General features: G+C 40.6%; 1 protein-coding gene across 1 annotated transcript in view; it reads right to left on the bottom strand.

Annotated features, from left to right (window-relative positions):
* Positions 1-4,810: 4,810 nt before the first annotated feature.
* The window catches only part of LOC140236586 (terminal uridylyltransferase 7-like), a 38,713-nt gene continuing 28,275 nt past the window's right edge, over positions 4,811-15,248 (bottom strand). The window contains exons 17-22 of the mRNA XM_072316511.1: positions 14,370-14,500; positions 13,559-13,804; positions 12,027-12,728; positions 10,425-10,502; positions 8,031-8,980; positions 4,811-6,810 (exon numbers count right to left, since the gene is read on the bottom strand). Of these exons, the coding sequence (XP_072172612.1) occupies positions 6,411-6,810; positions 8,031-8,980; positions 10,425-10,502; positions 12,027-12,728; positions 13,559-13,804; positions 14,370-14,500 (2,507 nt within the window). The 3' untranslated portion in view covers positions 4,811-6,410. The remainder of the gene's footprint in view (positions 6,811-8,030; positions 8,981-10,424; positions 10,503-12,026; positions 12,729-13,558; positions 13,805-14,369; positions 14,501-15,248) is intronic.

Here is a 15,248-nt window from a genome sequence, read left to right as displayed (position 1 = left end):
TAATGTAATTTGTATTTTCATGTATGTCGTTATTGTTATGTATAATGCTAGTCTTACATGCTTGCTCTTTTATCACAGAAGTGGAAAGTAAATTCAATTCAAATTCAATTCAAATTCCCTTCTGCAAAATCTGTTAGCATTCTTAAGGTCACTGTTACCTCAACTTTTGTAATTTCCCAATTTGTCACAATTTCTATGATAAAATTATTTAGTAAAAGTTAATAGCTGAATTCATCACAGTTGCAACATTTTTTGTTCAAGCTCTATGGTAAATATTTTCTACTAATACATGTATTGCAAAATTGTCCACATTCCATAATGACAGCAGTTTTATTAACCAGGAACTCAAAAGAGAAAATGAAATAGAAAAATACAAGAAGGGCATCGAACAGACTACAAAAAGAAATATGCCACTGGTAGGTGAAGTATTGTATACTATCCATTATCATAACTCCATATGATGTCACGAAAGTAGCCCTTTGCACATGTTGGCTTTTTTTTTTCATCATATGAGAGCTCTCTCTATTAATTAGCACTAACTTTTCTAGTTTTTACATGCATCTCTGCAGGACACACCTTAAATATTGATGGACTTTCGTGGTAAAGAGCAGATAGAGTCAACCCTAGTTCATGTTGATCACGTACACAATGAAAACTGAAAAAAAAAATGGAAAATTCTCTCTAGTTACACCTCTTCCGTTGAAAATCAAAAAGTATGATAAAGTACATAGTAATTAATTACAGCACGCTTTGCACATACTAGTTTCTACTGTTATCTGGCTGGTGAGGGATGTTATGCTCTTCTATTCTTGAAAAAAAAAAAAGAAGAATTTGTAAGGAGCGGAAGTCAATATTCAAAGGTAACATTCTATGAAGATGTCAAGTCATCCAATACAGGCAAATATTTGTATGACAAACCTGTTGAAGTCTTTACTCTCTGCCTTTTCCACATATTTACTTTAAAGGTAGGGAATCCCATTTGCATGCCTTAAATGAAGAGTTGTATAAATACAGTGGTATGTTGAAGAGAGTATCATTTTAGAAACTCCTAAAAAGTATTGAAAGTGGAAGGTAACATTTAGTACATTTTTATTGACTGTTAGATTTTGAATTGAATTTTTTTCGGGGCTCACCGTAGATTCCAGTTCATTACTAGGCTACCTTTGCAGACCCATGCACTGCATGTGTGTCCATCATGTATATTTTGTGAAGAAAGTTCATCAAAACTTACAAACATTTCTATATACATTCTTGCCACACACTCTATATGTTATTACATCAGCTCTTATACTTTTAGATTTGTGTTTATAGATAAACTAGAAATGTCGCTACGGCGACTGATGCCTCCGCCATAATGCATGATTCTCCCAATAGGTGTATAGTACAATGTCTTGACAATGTGTGATGACAGTTTCACATAACTGGCAAAATATCGAAATAACAGGTTTGTCAGAAATATCTTGAATGTTCACTTTCCACGAACTGGGTTTGCTATAATTGTCTATTAAAGAGTGCAGGTACACATATTTGGGGAATTGAAAATTTTTACTTGACTTCTGACCGACCTTACTATAAGTTTATGCATTGAGTATAATTTTCAAGGTATGAAGAAAGAGTGTAATTACAGTACAAAATATTTTTTTTTCATTTAAACCTGGCCTTTGACCCTTAACCTTTGACCTTTGACCTTCTGGCTGGAAATTTCCAAGAGAATCTCCATCAAGTAATACATGTACATATATTAAACACTTTTAAAACTAATAATGCAATCATTGCATATACTAGTATACATGTATGAGGGAAATACAGTAGTAACATTTTGAGGAGTTGACCTTGACCTTTGAACCCCTGACTATTGACCCATGACCCCTAAATTCCCTAGATAATCCCTGCCAGTCAGTACATGCACATGTACCATGTTCCATGAAGATACATTGAACCATTTGCGAGAAAAGTGATATTGCAACATTTTCACCTAACCTTTGACCTTTTGACCTTTAACCTTATGACATGAAACTCTCTCTGGAGAATCCTTACGCAGTAGTACATGTCTACACTAAGTTTCAAGAAAATAAATGCGGGCATTGCATAGATATGGGGGAAATAGCAACATTTTTAGCATTTGACCTTGACCTTTTGACCTTTGACCTCTTGTCAATGTCACTAGAATCTACTCAACTAATTGTCCCATCATACATCATCCTTGGACCAAGTTTGGTGAAAGCAGCTTCATCCAGTTTTGAGTTATCACATAAACAGATAAATTTTAGGATTTGACCTTGATCTTTGACCTTTGACCTCTGTCCGATTTCACTGAAAAACTAATCAAGTAATTGTCCCATCATACATCATCCTCCAACAAAGTTTGGTGAAATTTGCTCCATACAGTCTTGAGTTATCGCGTAAACGGATACAATTTCATGATTTGACCTTGACCTTTGACCTTTGACCTTTAGCCGATTTCACCCAAAATCTTATCAAATCGTTGCCCCATCATACTTCATACTTGGACCAAGTTTGGTAAAATTCCAGTAAATATTACTCAAGTTATCGCGTAAACGAAAGCGGACGGACGTACGGACGTACGGACGTACGGACGTACAGACGTACGGACGTACGTACGGACGGACGGACAACCCGAAAACATAATGCCTCCGGCACCACTTCGTGGCGGAGGCATAAAAATACAGAAGACTGCAACAAAAAGGCTTAAGTGTGGCTGACACACAGAACTATTGAGTAGTTGAGTTTTGTGCATTATTCAAATTGTAGATAACTGTTGACTTCCACATTTCTCAGCAGTGGCCTAAACAAGTCCCCTGAGGTTCATATTTAATGTTTTGCTGCATTTTGGGAGGTCTGTAAAAGGTATCCCCTACCTTTGAATTTTTGTTCTGTGTCAAATTTATAATTTATTAGTGGATAAATGAACAAAGAAAATGGGATTCCATCGCGATTCAGAACCGAGACCTCCAGACTGCCAGCCCAGTGCTCTACCGACTGAGTTATAGAAAACCCTAGTTCAGTGTTCATCCAATAAATCCTAAATTTATAATTTGTATCTTCTGTGTGTTGCCATTGACATAATGTATGTCTCATGAAATTTTTACACAGTGATAAATTGTGACCCGCTACAACAAAATGGTCCTAAAGTCGCGCACGGTCGAAGCCGTGAAAATCGAGTTTGAAGTTAGAGCATCAAAATTGGTCGAAACTTACGATTTTCTGAATTTGACATATTATTAGAGTCTGACATGTCTTTCATCATCTGTCGAAATTTTGAAGCAAAATGATAAAAGGAAAGACCAAAAAATAGCGTTTTTCTGGGCCATGTTTTTTTGGCGTTTCAACGAAGCAGAAACTGGTTTGAACATTTGGATTGAGCGCCACACATAGGCTCCGCCCCTAACAACGACCAGAGTGATCTCACTGGTCAGTTTGCTGTTTGCCGCTAACCGAAGCGTGAAGCTCGCACACTGCCCAGTCGACTGGTGCGTGCGTGTGGGTTGCGCTATGCCTAGCCGCTTCTCCTGACATCCTGGTCACTGATTGGTCGGTGAGGAGACCGCCGACGCTGTGTTTGAATGAGCAGTTCGGGGGTTGCTAGGGCTTAACTTCTATTGTCCGGAGGTGAATACTGAATTGCGTGTCTCTTGATTGTGATTGCGTCGCAAGGACAACTTTTAGGGCGCTTTTCTCGAAACAGTGATTTCTCAGACGTCTTGACATGCTGTCTCAAAACATCGATATCTCCGCAACCGATTATTTTTATAAGACGTGTTATATATCAATTAAAAGCAGAAAGATTAGGAAATTGTGTCATGCAATTTTCAAATAATCGACCTCGCCCGACTTTAGGATCATTTTGTTGTAGCAGGTCACAATTGGTCTGGTATGAACAAGACTGATTTAATGCCTTTCAGTTGCTCTTGCAGGGCAGCAAAAGCTTACAAGGGATCTGAAGCTCATTCACTGTGACGCCACACTTGGATTGATTGACGTTTTGACATCACTCATCAATGTTCATCCGACAATGATTGTTTGAGACCAGTCAAATCAATCCGTGACAGCACCAACAAAGTTACATGGGTGATGACTAACCATATGCATCTTGTTTCCCACGGCACGTGTAAGACATGCAAATCTAAACATGGAAAAAGGTCTTGTTGGGCACAAAGAGAATTCCTATCTGGTTCTGTAAACATTGGGGGTGTCACACACATTTCAGGAGAAAGAACCCTACAAGCCTGAGCAGTTGGTATTATTTTCTGTGTCCCCTCCTGAAATGCAAATAAAAGACTTTGAAATGGTGCAGCCAAATCCCTTCTTTACAGCTGCCAGCCTCTCTCAACATGTCGATTAGTGATACAGATGGTGGCAATAACAGGAAATTAGTTGTATCATCACATCACAAAAGTATCTCCCTTAGGTCCACCACTTCTGAAATATTACCATTGCCCATATTAAAGAAGCAAAGTTCAATATTAATGGTGAAGTGAACATGATTCCACAACCTCTCCACCTGATATTGGAAGATAAAGGCACACCCTGCCATCGTGGGGTGATTACGCCAATCAAAACTTTGCTTCTTTAGTGGGTGTTAAATGTTCCTATTGATAAAAGACATCAAATCTTCTGCTTATGAGGACAACAAAGTCCACTTCTTCTTCGGACGTCAAATATAAACGGCTATTTTCTTGTTTTCTTCATGTGTTTGCGCCTCATTTAGCTCCTTGCATGGGAGTATTATTTCTCTTCACAACTAATACGTCATTACATTTTTGACTTGTTTCACTTGTCTGTTTTTGCCTAACAGCTCTGCAAAGAGCTGATCTTCAACTATGAAGGATGCGCTTATAGAGAAGAAGAACAAGAACAAGAGCTGAACTAGTTACAAGGGAACCTTCTGTGTGTGTCCAGAGGGCTATGCCAATACTTAACATTCATAACTTTTTATCGCCGCATAGTTTTGTCCAAATTATGATAGACACTGCACTAGTACCACTCATTTACAAATAAAACCTCACGGAAACAGTTTTGCCAGGACCAGGGACTAGAACTTCACACACTCAACAATTTCTAAAACTGCAAAAAGTTTGCAAAAACAATGGCACAGAAATAACCTCCGAGTGCCGTCATTGATGGAAAAAACAGGAAGAATATGTCAGAGACTCGTTCCTCTGTTCCACTTTCGTTGGAGAATCTCCCACTTTGAGGCCATTTTTGTGAAATCTTCCACGCTGAAAATTTTGCTTTCTCCTGCCAAATTTTAGTTTTCTCATATATGCTCAAAAAGTAAGGATAAGTTTTGCCTTGGAGAGTATTTGCAACCCTAGAGCTTAAAGGGCACGCCTACGGGCCCTGGAAACTGGGTCCAAAGGAACGTCACGCTTTGCGCTGGAGATGTGCGCTACACGCGCATTATATTGTGCGTATGTTCACGTGATCAGTCTCCAGTCTGCTAGGGGCTCCAGGAGGGAGAATATCAAATTGAAGAGGTGCTTGGGGTTGGAGTCTCTGATATTCTAACACTTTGGCAGTGATATCAAAAGGTGGAATATGTACGCATGTGTGCCCGACTGTAAACACACAACTCGGTCACTTAGCAATACCTAGTTGACCCGACCAGGGCCCCATTTTATCAAAAGATAAAATTGATTTTAAATTTCCTTACCACACAGGCTGCCATAGACTTATGATAGAAATCAACTATATAATCAATTTTAACTCTTCATAAAACAGGGCCCAGGTACTGCCACAAAGTGGCAAATAAGTACAACTCCACCATATAGATATGGATTACTTAACACCAACTACATCTTGAAGAAATGTGATTTTCATATAAAAAATACATCTATATTTGGCATTCTTCTCCAATTTTTTTTTCACTAATATAAAGCAATTGTCAAAAGGAATCACTTGTGAAATGAGATGCAAATCAAAATATTATCCTAATTTGTTATCACACTGAACATGAAAAGTGCCCGTTGAATATATCTGTATGAGAGGAACTGAACAATTATTACATTACATGTGTCACTACATTCTCCGTTTCATGGGTATATAGGATCCTCGTTGGTTCAAACTCAGCATTTGTTGATTTGACATGACATTTACACTGTAATATTTGCATGGACCAACAAATTTAATCTAGCATAAACTTCTCACAGGCACATAGTAACAAAGAAACAAAAAAAAAAAAAAATCACCTAGCCCCCTTAGTGTATATTCATGTGCTCTCTCTCTACTATTTCACATGCACTGACAATTATTCTCAGCAGGCTTCACTTAAAACATCCATGTATTTCCAAGCTAAAAGGTAAGAAAATGAATTACAAATATAGCTACATCTGAGGTTAAAACAAAAATTGATGGTTCAGACTTTGGGAGAAAAGTAGAATCATTCTGCGCTATGAGCTATAGTGGGACGGGGCATGCGCTCTTCCAAGGAGTTCGTCAGAGGTGTGGACATTGCTACTCTGCCTTGGAGGGGCCTGGGCCATGGTAGGTATGCTGTTGGGGTGTGAGAAGCGTGGCGGCTCGGCGCCAATCGCAGGCTGGTATGGGAATCGCTGTTGATTGTGATGTTGGTGTTGGCTGAGGTGTTGGTGTTGTTGTGGGTGGTGGTGTTGTAGGTGTTGCTGTTGCTGGTGGTGTTGATGGTGGTGCCACATGGCGTCGGGGCGGTGCTGACCGGGGTACGACTGGTGGTGCTGGGGGTGAGGTTGCTGGGGCGGCATGGTGGCAGCGTGGCTGGAACGGGGCAGGCTAGGGTTGAAGCCAGATCGACTGAAGTGGAATGGCTGAGCGCTGTGTGTGGAATGCATAAGTAACAAGAGAAAGATTTTTTTTTTCTCCATTTTTTTTTTATCATTGCCATTTCAATGCACTGAAGAAACAAACCATGGTAACATAATCAAGATCCAGCTCATCATCTTGACCAACTTCTATCTGAAAAGAAGAAGAAGTATGACTCGCATATAATCATAAAGATGGCTGACCTTATAATACTGCAAATATCAGACTTCAACTTTACCGTATGTCCCCCACAAAAATTACAACGGGAGCTCCGCAATGATATCTTTAAAAATAGTGAATCAATCTAAATACAAATTCAGGGTAGAAACTATAACTCACTGCCCACATCTTACAGAAAACCCCATTTGATTTGCTTCAGTGGTCAAAGAGAAATGAGGAATTTTGTAGAGGATGTCAGGAAACTCTTCCCTCCAAGTTTTGTCTATTGTATTCACACACAAGAGCATCAAAGTGCTAAACTTAGAAGAATCAGACTCATGACATGCTTTGCAACAATCCACTTTTCTCTGCGACCGCTTAACCAAATTGAATGGGGTTTTCTGCAAAACAGAGCTTAGATGTTATATTTTAAGACCTTGGAGTAGCATTTAGACAGTTTAATCATATTGGCTGCTATCAATGCGAAAATCTGATTGTAATTTTTTGGGGACATACTGTACAATATGTGAAATAAGAAAATGCAGCCTCATGATACGGAGAATACAAGAAAATATATCCCCTTGCTAAGGGGGATAAAAGAAAATGTAGCCTAATGACACGGGAGATACAATATATTGTACCAGCTTTAATGGGGGGACAAAAGAAAATGGAAGCATATAATATGGGAGATGTAAGAAGATAAAGGCTCCTATAAGAAAATACAATGCTCCCCTTGGTCCTATGTTATATTTTCAACTCTGCGCAATATGATATATGTTGACATCCCCCCCCCCCCCCCCGAAGGCCAGTCAACAGCACACAAATGCTTGCAGCCACTTGCATTAAATGTGGAGCTTTTGCACAACACAAAGGTCAGTACTGTAGAACTTTAGCAAACAGTTACCTAAGACTGCAATCCAAATCTTATTGGAAATGACTATAGCTAAGGGCTTTCACATCTCGTAATGTTTTACGAGATTTATGTTTATATTATTGTTTATATTTATGTTTATGTTTTTCATTTTTCTTCCAGAGAACATAACCTACAAAAATGCCAGACGCTTTGATCTTACGTGTTCGGAAACATGACTTCGGGCCCATGTCCAGGGCCAAACCTTGGTCCATTCAGACGGCCCTGGTATTGAGACTCTGCGGGCGGGGTCCTGTTGGGTTCTCTGCGGTCCTGGGGACTACCAGCACCATCTGACCCTGGAGTGGATTCAGGATGTGGTGGCCACATGGTAGAGGGCAGGTTTGAAGATGGTGGGGGGTTAGCTCCAGACAGGGACATGGACATGAGCGGGTTGCCTCTCACATCTGGGAATCTCACGGGTCCTCTCTGGTCTAATGGGGAGTGCCCATATGGGTGTGGTGGGGATGTGGTACCCGGTGGTGACCGCAGAAGATTGTGTGGAGGAGAAGGTGCGCTACCATACCCTTGTGGCTGCCGCCCTGGGGCCAGATCCTGCTGGCCCGGAAACGGAAAGTTGCCCTGTGGTGGAGATGTGGGTGAGGGATTCCCTGGCCCCTGGTGGGTAATGGGCCATTGGGTAGGTCTCTCACCGATTGGTATCGGCTGTGACTGCTCCCCATGAACAGGGGGCTGCTGGAAGAACCGGGAACCCTGCTGGTCGCCCCTACCCCACTCACTGTCCAGGTGCCTCGACTGAGAAGGTGGAGCCACGGCGCGGCTGGACTCGGGCAGCCCCGCGTCTCCGCCGTGGTGTTGGTGCCACTGTTGCTGAAGGTGCTGGTGGGGCGGATGCTGCTGAGCTTCCGGACCAAACTGGGGGCGGCGCTGATCGGAGGCAGAGGGTTGTCGGTTCTGGAAAAACTGGTCCTGTCGCATCTGCTGCTCAATCTGCTCACTGGACTTGATACCCGGCTGCACCACCTGCTGTGTATGAAGGTGCTGGTGCTCCTCCGCACGTTGCTGGTTTCGCAGTTGGTGCTCCACCTCATCCAAAGTCTGGGCAGTCAATGGAGTGGTTGGGGCTCTCACCAATGGAACCTGTGTTGGTGCCTGCCACCAAAGGACCGAGGAACAAAACATGAAGCATTGCATTTCAGGCAGCTAGCAATCATGCAAATAATAACACATACTGTTACCTACGTTCTTCGAGAGGGAATTTCTCTTTATACTACAAAAATAGGGCAGACATTATAGAAAGGCATACTGCCCTGCACAGGCAATACAGTATCATGTTAATATCTCATTACAATTTGGGTCTCACTGTTGATGCTGTGGGCTTGTATCACATTGTATATGATCAGAAGGGATTCGATGTCAGTTCAGTGAGTCTTGATTTCCTCAGAACTTGACAACAGTGTAACCCACTCGGATGTCAAAATGCAGCAATTTCAGTTTTAGAGGATTACGTCATCCTCTTCACTGACAATCGGTTTCATGAATCTGTACAATAAATCAGTTACACCATGTATTCAAAATTCGGGACATTAAAGGACAAGTCCACCTTCATATACATGTGGATTGAGTGAATGCAGCAATATTAGTAGAACACATTAGTGAGAGTTTGAGGAAAATCGGACAATCCGTTGAAAAGTTATGAATTTTTGAAGTGTCTGCTCAGTCACTGCTGGATGAGAAGACTACTACAGCTGATGATGTCACATGCGTACAACAGTATAAGGAAAATATAAAGAGAATTTCACAAAAAACTTTTTTTAAAAAGTGCACATTTCCTTGACTTGTCACTGACGTATGTTAAGGGTAATATTATTCCCCCTACCTTTTGAAAGAGGGAAGTCAAGCAAGTGAAAATATGTTGAATTTTCTTTATATTCTTTAATATCGTTGTATGCATGTGACATCATCAGCTGTAGTAGTCTTCTCATCCAGCAGTGACTGAGCAGACACTTCAAAAATTCATAACTTTTCAATGGATTGTCCGATTTTCCTCAAACTCTCACTGATGTGTTCTACTAATATTGCTGCATTCACTCAATCCACATGTCTATGAAGGTGGACTTGTCCTTTAATCACTGTAGACGTTGCAGTATGCCACTGAATTTAGCTGTTCCCAATAAACATATTTCTACACTTTGAATCAGTTTGCCCATAGGGGCTGTAGCTGTGTCAGGTTAGCCAAGTGGCAAACATTCTCCTCAAAATGGATAACCTTTGAAAGGTAAGTACACATGGAATCTGAATATATTAGTAAACTGGTCTACAGAAAACAGCAACAACAGCAACAACAAAAGTATGCCACCTGGGTCCTATTTCATAAAAGATGTTACGATATCATCTCATGCTAGAATGCCATTTTTCCATAGCAACAGCCAATCACAAAGCTGGATTCTTGTCATTAACATACAATGTAATGGTTGCCATTCCAGCAAGAGTTGCTATCATATCAACTCTTTAATGAGATGGGGCCAAGGTGTCCAGTGAGGATTAGAGAAGAGAAGTACAGCAGAGGTGGTACTTGGTTTTCAGGGAACCCAACCTGTCTTTGTCCTGGTCCCTGAGGTGGCTTTGCTGGGCCCTTCTGAATTGAATGCAGCAGTGCCGTCAGATCTTGTTGCTACAGGTTGCAGGAGGGATGGATTGGAAATATCCATTTGAAATATGTTAAGATAAAAATACAAACAACAACAAATTCTATGTAGTCATTGGATTACCCCCCCCCCCAAAAAAAAAAAAAAAAAATGATAACAATAATAAAAGAAAGAAGATATATATGTGACATACAGGGGTCGACACTAATTTATTTCTCTGGTGGCCTGTTTGGGTCACTAAAATCTTTAAATCTAAAATTTTGGTGGCCTGCAAGAGATTTGTATAGTGGCCTGAAAAACAGGCAACTGTAACAATCCATTTTGAATCTTAGTTGCCCAGAATTGGGCCACCAAAAGATAAATCTTTTTGGAATTTGGTGGACCAACATCAATCTTTGGTAGCCCTGGGCCACCATGCCACCACAAATGGGGCAAATGGGCATAATGGAAGACCAAATAAGTGAATAAATCAAACAGATACAAAAGGGGGATTATGAGCCTTCACTGAACCAATATTTCAAGCTTTTATGGTAAGAAAACACTGAAATACCATATTTTTTTATTGTAAGGGTTAATGGATACCAGCTGAGAGCAATTTAAGAGCCTGCATTACATGGTTTGAATTTTACTGAACATTTGTCCAATATGTGGTCAGCTATGGATGCACAATTGACAGTTGACAATATCATCAATTGCAATATATCAGATACCAGGCTCGGAAATCAAATGATTACACAGAAAGATAGATACAGTGTAGATATAAAGAAAGATAGATCAAGTATACATACAGAGAGAGAGAGAGAGAGAGGGATAGTATATAAAGACACATAATATCTCACATATGTTTAGCTACTGATACACAATTGATATTGACCATATTACTGATTGCAACATATTAAATACAAGGTTGAGATGTCAAGTGATTAGACAAAGAGATGAATATTTAGAAAGATAGATAGGTACATAATGAATACATAGCAACAAAGAAAAAAATAAATGAGATGAAAACACACAATGTTGAACTAAACTGGGTAAGCTTGTCTTTCAGACCCTTATAATAAAGAATCATAAAGCACTATAAATTTTAAACAACAAAAATACTGATAATCCTGCCTTGTCTTGAAGCTATGAACTGTACATCACTAACACTCTGTTTAAATGACCACACATCACAAGCATAATAAAATGTGGATAAGAAGACAGAGAGATGATGAAGATGAGTCACGTAGATTTAGCTAACAAGTGTCTTTGGAAGAGATGTACAGGCATAATTTTAGTATGAATGTTTTGATACAACTTGAGCAATCAATTAAAAAAAATCATATTGTTCTGTGAAATGTAAAAGTCTCAATAAATCATGAATAACACAAAAATGTTGAATAACTCCTTGACCATAAAACGGTCTAAAATTTACTTTTTCATCAGTTTGTCAAACATTTCTAAACTGACTATTGATTTGTTGCTTTGAAGCTCTGCCATCCTTGAAGACACTTACATCTCTTTGGACAAAGTCACTATAACTAATGGCAGTATGCAAAAGTCTGGCTTACCTTCAGCTCCATAGGCTTGCTACCATATGGTGGTATCTGTCTTGGTGCTTGGAAATGTGGGGGGAATGGCATTCCCATATGGCCAGGAAAGGGAGGGGAGGGGTGTGGCAGGGGGTAACCGGGGTATGGACCATTGGCAAAGCTGTTAGCAGGACCCGGGAAGCCCTGGTGGGTGGGGAGTCCCATGGAGAGGGATGGGGGCCGGATTTGGCCAGGATTGGGGGCGGGACCATTGGACATGTTCCCAACCGGACCAGGTACGGTATTATGCATGGTGTTGCTTATGGGCTGAGATGTTGGGTGAACGGGTGTGGTTCCTGGACCAACGGAACTCGGCACTGCAGTCCTTGCTGGAAGAACAGAGGGGTGTGATCCCGCTATGGGGTTAATAACTTCAGTCCTTGTTAGTGGCTGGTCCGTGTTGCTACTCTGTTGCTCCGCCCGCACGGGCCTTCTATCTGGCAGGGGGACCGCTCTCCCGCTTTGATCACGCAATCTCCGATCTTGACTCATACCCCCGGATGTCAGCTCTGGGACTGGAGCACTGGATGATGTGACTCTGGTGTTTCTGACAGGAACATCCACTGTCCCAGACTTTTTCTCGGTATTTGAGTCTGATTTCTGTTTAATGACTTCACTGTTCGGAGGAGCAGACTTGGAATCTGAGGATGCTGCCGACCTCTTCCTCTCTCTTTTGGTATCCTGACATGAAAATGTACCGATGATGATTTAGTTTTGGGGGTTAGTGATGATCGGAGTATGAATGAATCATGAAAACACCCTGGGATGAAGACTAATGCAGCTCACAAGAGTGACAGCTATCGTGAGAATGTTACTGAAACCAAAATGCACTCATAGTTATAACATGTGGTGATATCCAATGAAACCCTTTCTCAAAGATGGAGCACTGGACATTGACACACAACACACAAAAACAATGTTATGTCATCGTGCATTATGATCACCAGAAAACAACGTTTCTACATAACATACACCTCTACATTGCTGCACTAATAAAACAAAATTTTGCTATTAATGAACATAAGCTAAAATTGAGATTTTTGTTTGGAAAAGGAGGCATTTGTTTAAGCTATATTCATTTTGTTTTGTTTCTCTTTTTTTAGGTGTTCCTGAAAATGTTGATCGGTGTCTGATGAGGTCTACTTGAGATTCAGAAATCAGTGGGAGTCACTTTGAGCTTGTTCTTCTGATGGTGGTGTTTCTTCTGCCAAAGATTGTGTCTTTAATACAATTGTATGCAGCATATTATTTGTTATTCTTTACTGAGGTAAAAAAAATGTTGGGTGTTTACAAAACCGTGCCGATACAGCTAATGAATTTTTTAGATGACCATGAAAACAAAATAGGGACAGAAAGTAAAGCTAAGACACAGACACTACAACAACATCCACAGCAACAAGACCAAAAAAATTACATGAAATAAACCCTGAGACAGCCAAACCAGTAAATTTACAAGGCAGAGTGAAAAGAATGAGGGTGAGTGGACATCGAAAAATAGGAATTGAGCTTACCTCACTCGGTGCATCAGGTCTTCTCTCTTTCTCAGCAACAGAGGGCGCCGTCACCTCTTTGGCCTTCTCGGCAGTCTTCTGCCCTGCTGGGGAGCGCTCTCTACGATTCCCATTTTGGGAGACAAACAGCTGCCTGGCAACTGGCTCGACGGCCTTGGCTTTCTCTTTCGGCCGTTTGCCGGGCTTCGTTTGTACCTCGTCAGCCACATATGCAGTCTTCTGTGGCTTCTCGGCTTCTTTGGTGGGCTGAGGCAAAAGTTGAACAAACAAGGAATTCAAAAAGGTGGAATTTGTACAGATCAAAAACAAATACTCAATGTACCTGCTGTGGCAATAATGACGACAAAGTACACAAAATTCTATATGTGCCATATCTTTGGCAGTGTTTCTGTATTTTGGGGGAATTTTGCAAGTCAAATGATATTCATCCAAATTATTGCCTACACAAAGCAATGTACATCGTCTCTCAGGTGGAAAATCCCTTACTCTTTTCTTAACCCATTGAGGACGGGCTGATTTTGCTACAACAATCATTTCCCATGGACACTTGCCCGAGTATACTCGCGACTCGTCCCCAACAGGTTAAAAGGGATAACATTCCAATTATATCTGATTATACTGCTGTGTTTGTCAATTGCAAATTCTCCCGATTTGAATATTATGGTGTGTACAGTCTGATATTTCCATTTTTATTAGTATTCTGTAATCTAATCTGATTAACATTCTGTTTTAACAAAAGAGGGTAAAGTGTGCAAACACATTCTCACACACACACACACACATGTACATGAAAATAAGACGCAGCTGGTACCTCAGTCTTCTTGGTGCTTGGCTCGCTGCCAACTTTCTGCTTGGCATCTGTATTCTTGCCTGTCTCTTCCGTGGGAGAAGATGGCGTCACTGGTTGCTTGGCGCCATTTACCGAACTCTTGTCTGGAGTACCTACAACGAGATACAAACAAAAGAGAGTTTAAAGGATGATGTAGAAGGCTCCATGCATTGGTATTCGAGCTTTCTCCCTTTGAAGGTACAGTTTACCTTTGGGAACAGTGATTTTACAAATTTTCAAGTTATCTCATTTGATGCATAGTGTAGGTCAGTTGTATCACAAAACATCCTATGATATAAAAATTTTGCAATAAAACCTAAAATATAGGGAGACATCCCTGTGTTTCTCATTAAACCATAACTGTAGACGGTTTATAACTATTGTTCACATTTCGTATATTTAACAATAGTTAACCCTGACTAGGCCGGGGGGGGGCCTCCGAGGCCCCCCCTCGACGTTCCGCGCAATGTATCGCTAACGCGAAAAGCTATCGCCGCGACGTTTCATGACTTTTTTCTTTGAGTCTCCCGCATCTTTTGACACCAAATTTGCAATGCCCGGGTGCGCGGTTCCGAAGTTGCGCATAAATATGTATGTGCATGTCAGACCAAAAACTGCTCAAAAACGTGAATTCGTGTACAATTTCAATGCAAACTGTGCTGACAGGTAAAATTTCATAAAAGTATGATTATTTTGGGGTTTTATTGATTAAAATCAATTAATAACATATTTTCTTGATCGGAACAATGTCGCTGACAAGTTTCATTGAAAAAACGAAGAAATACATAAGAAATTCAAAAAACAATAAAATACTTAAAGGGAAGATAAACCCCAAGAGCAATGTGGATTGAGTGAAAGCAG

This window comes from Diadema setosum, chromosome 13 (assembly GCF_964275005.1).
Source record: "Diadema setosum chromosome 13, eeDiaSeto1, whole genome shotgun sequence".
Lineage (NCBI taxonomy): Eukaryota > Metazoa > Echinodermata > Echinoidea > Diadematoida > Diadematidae > Diadema > Diadema setosum.
This window is presented reverse-complemented; position numbering and strand designations above follow the sequence as displayed.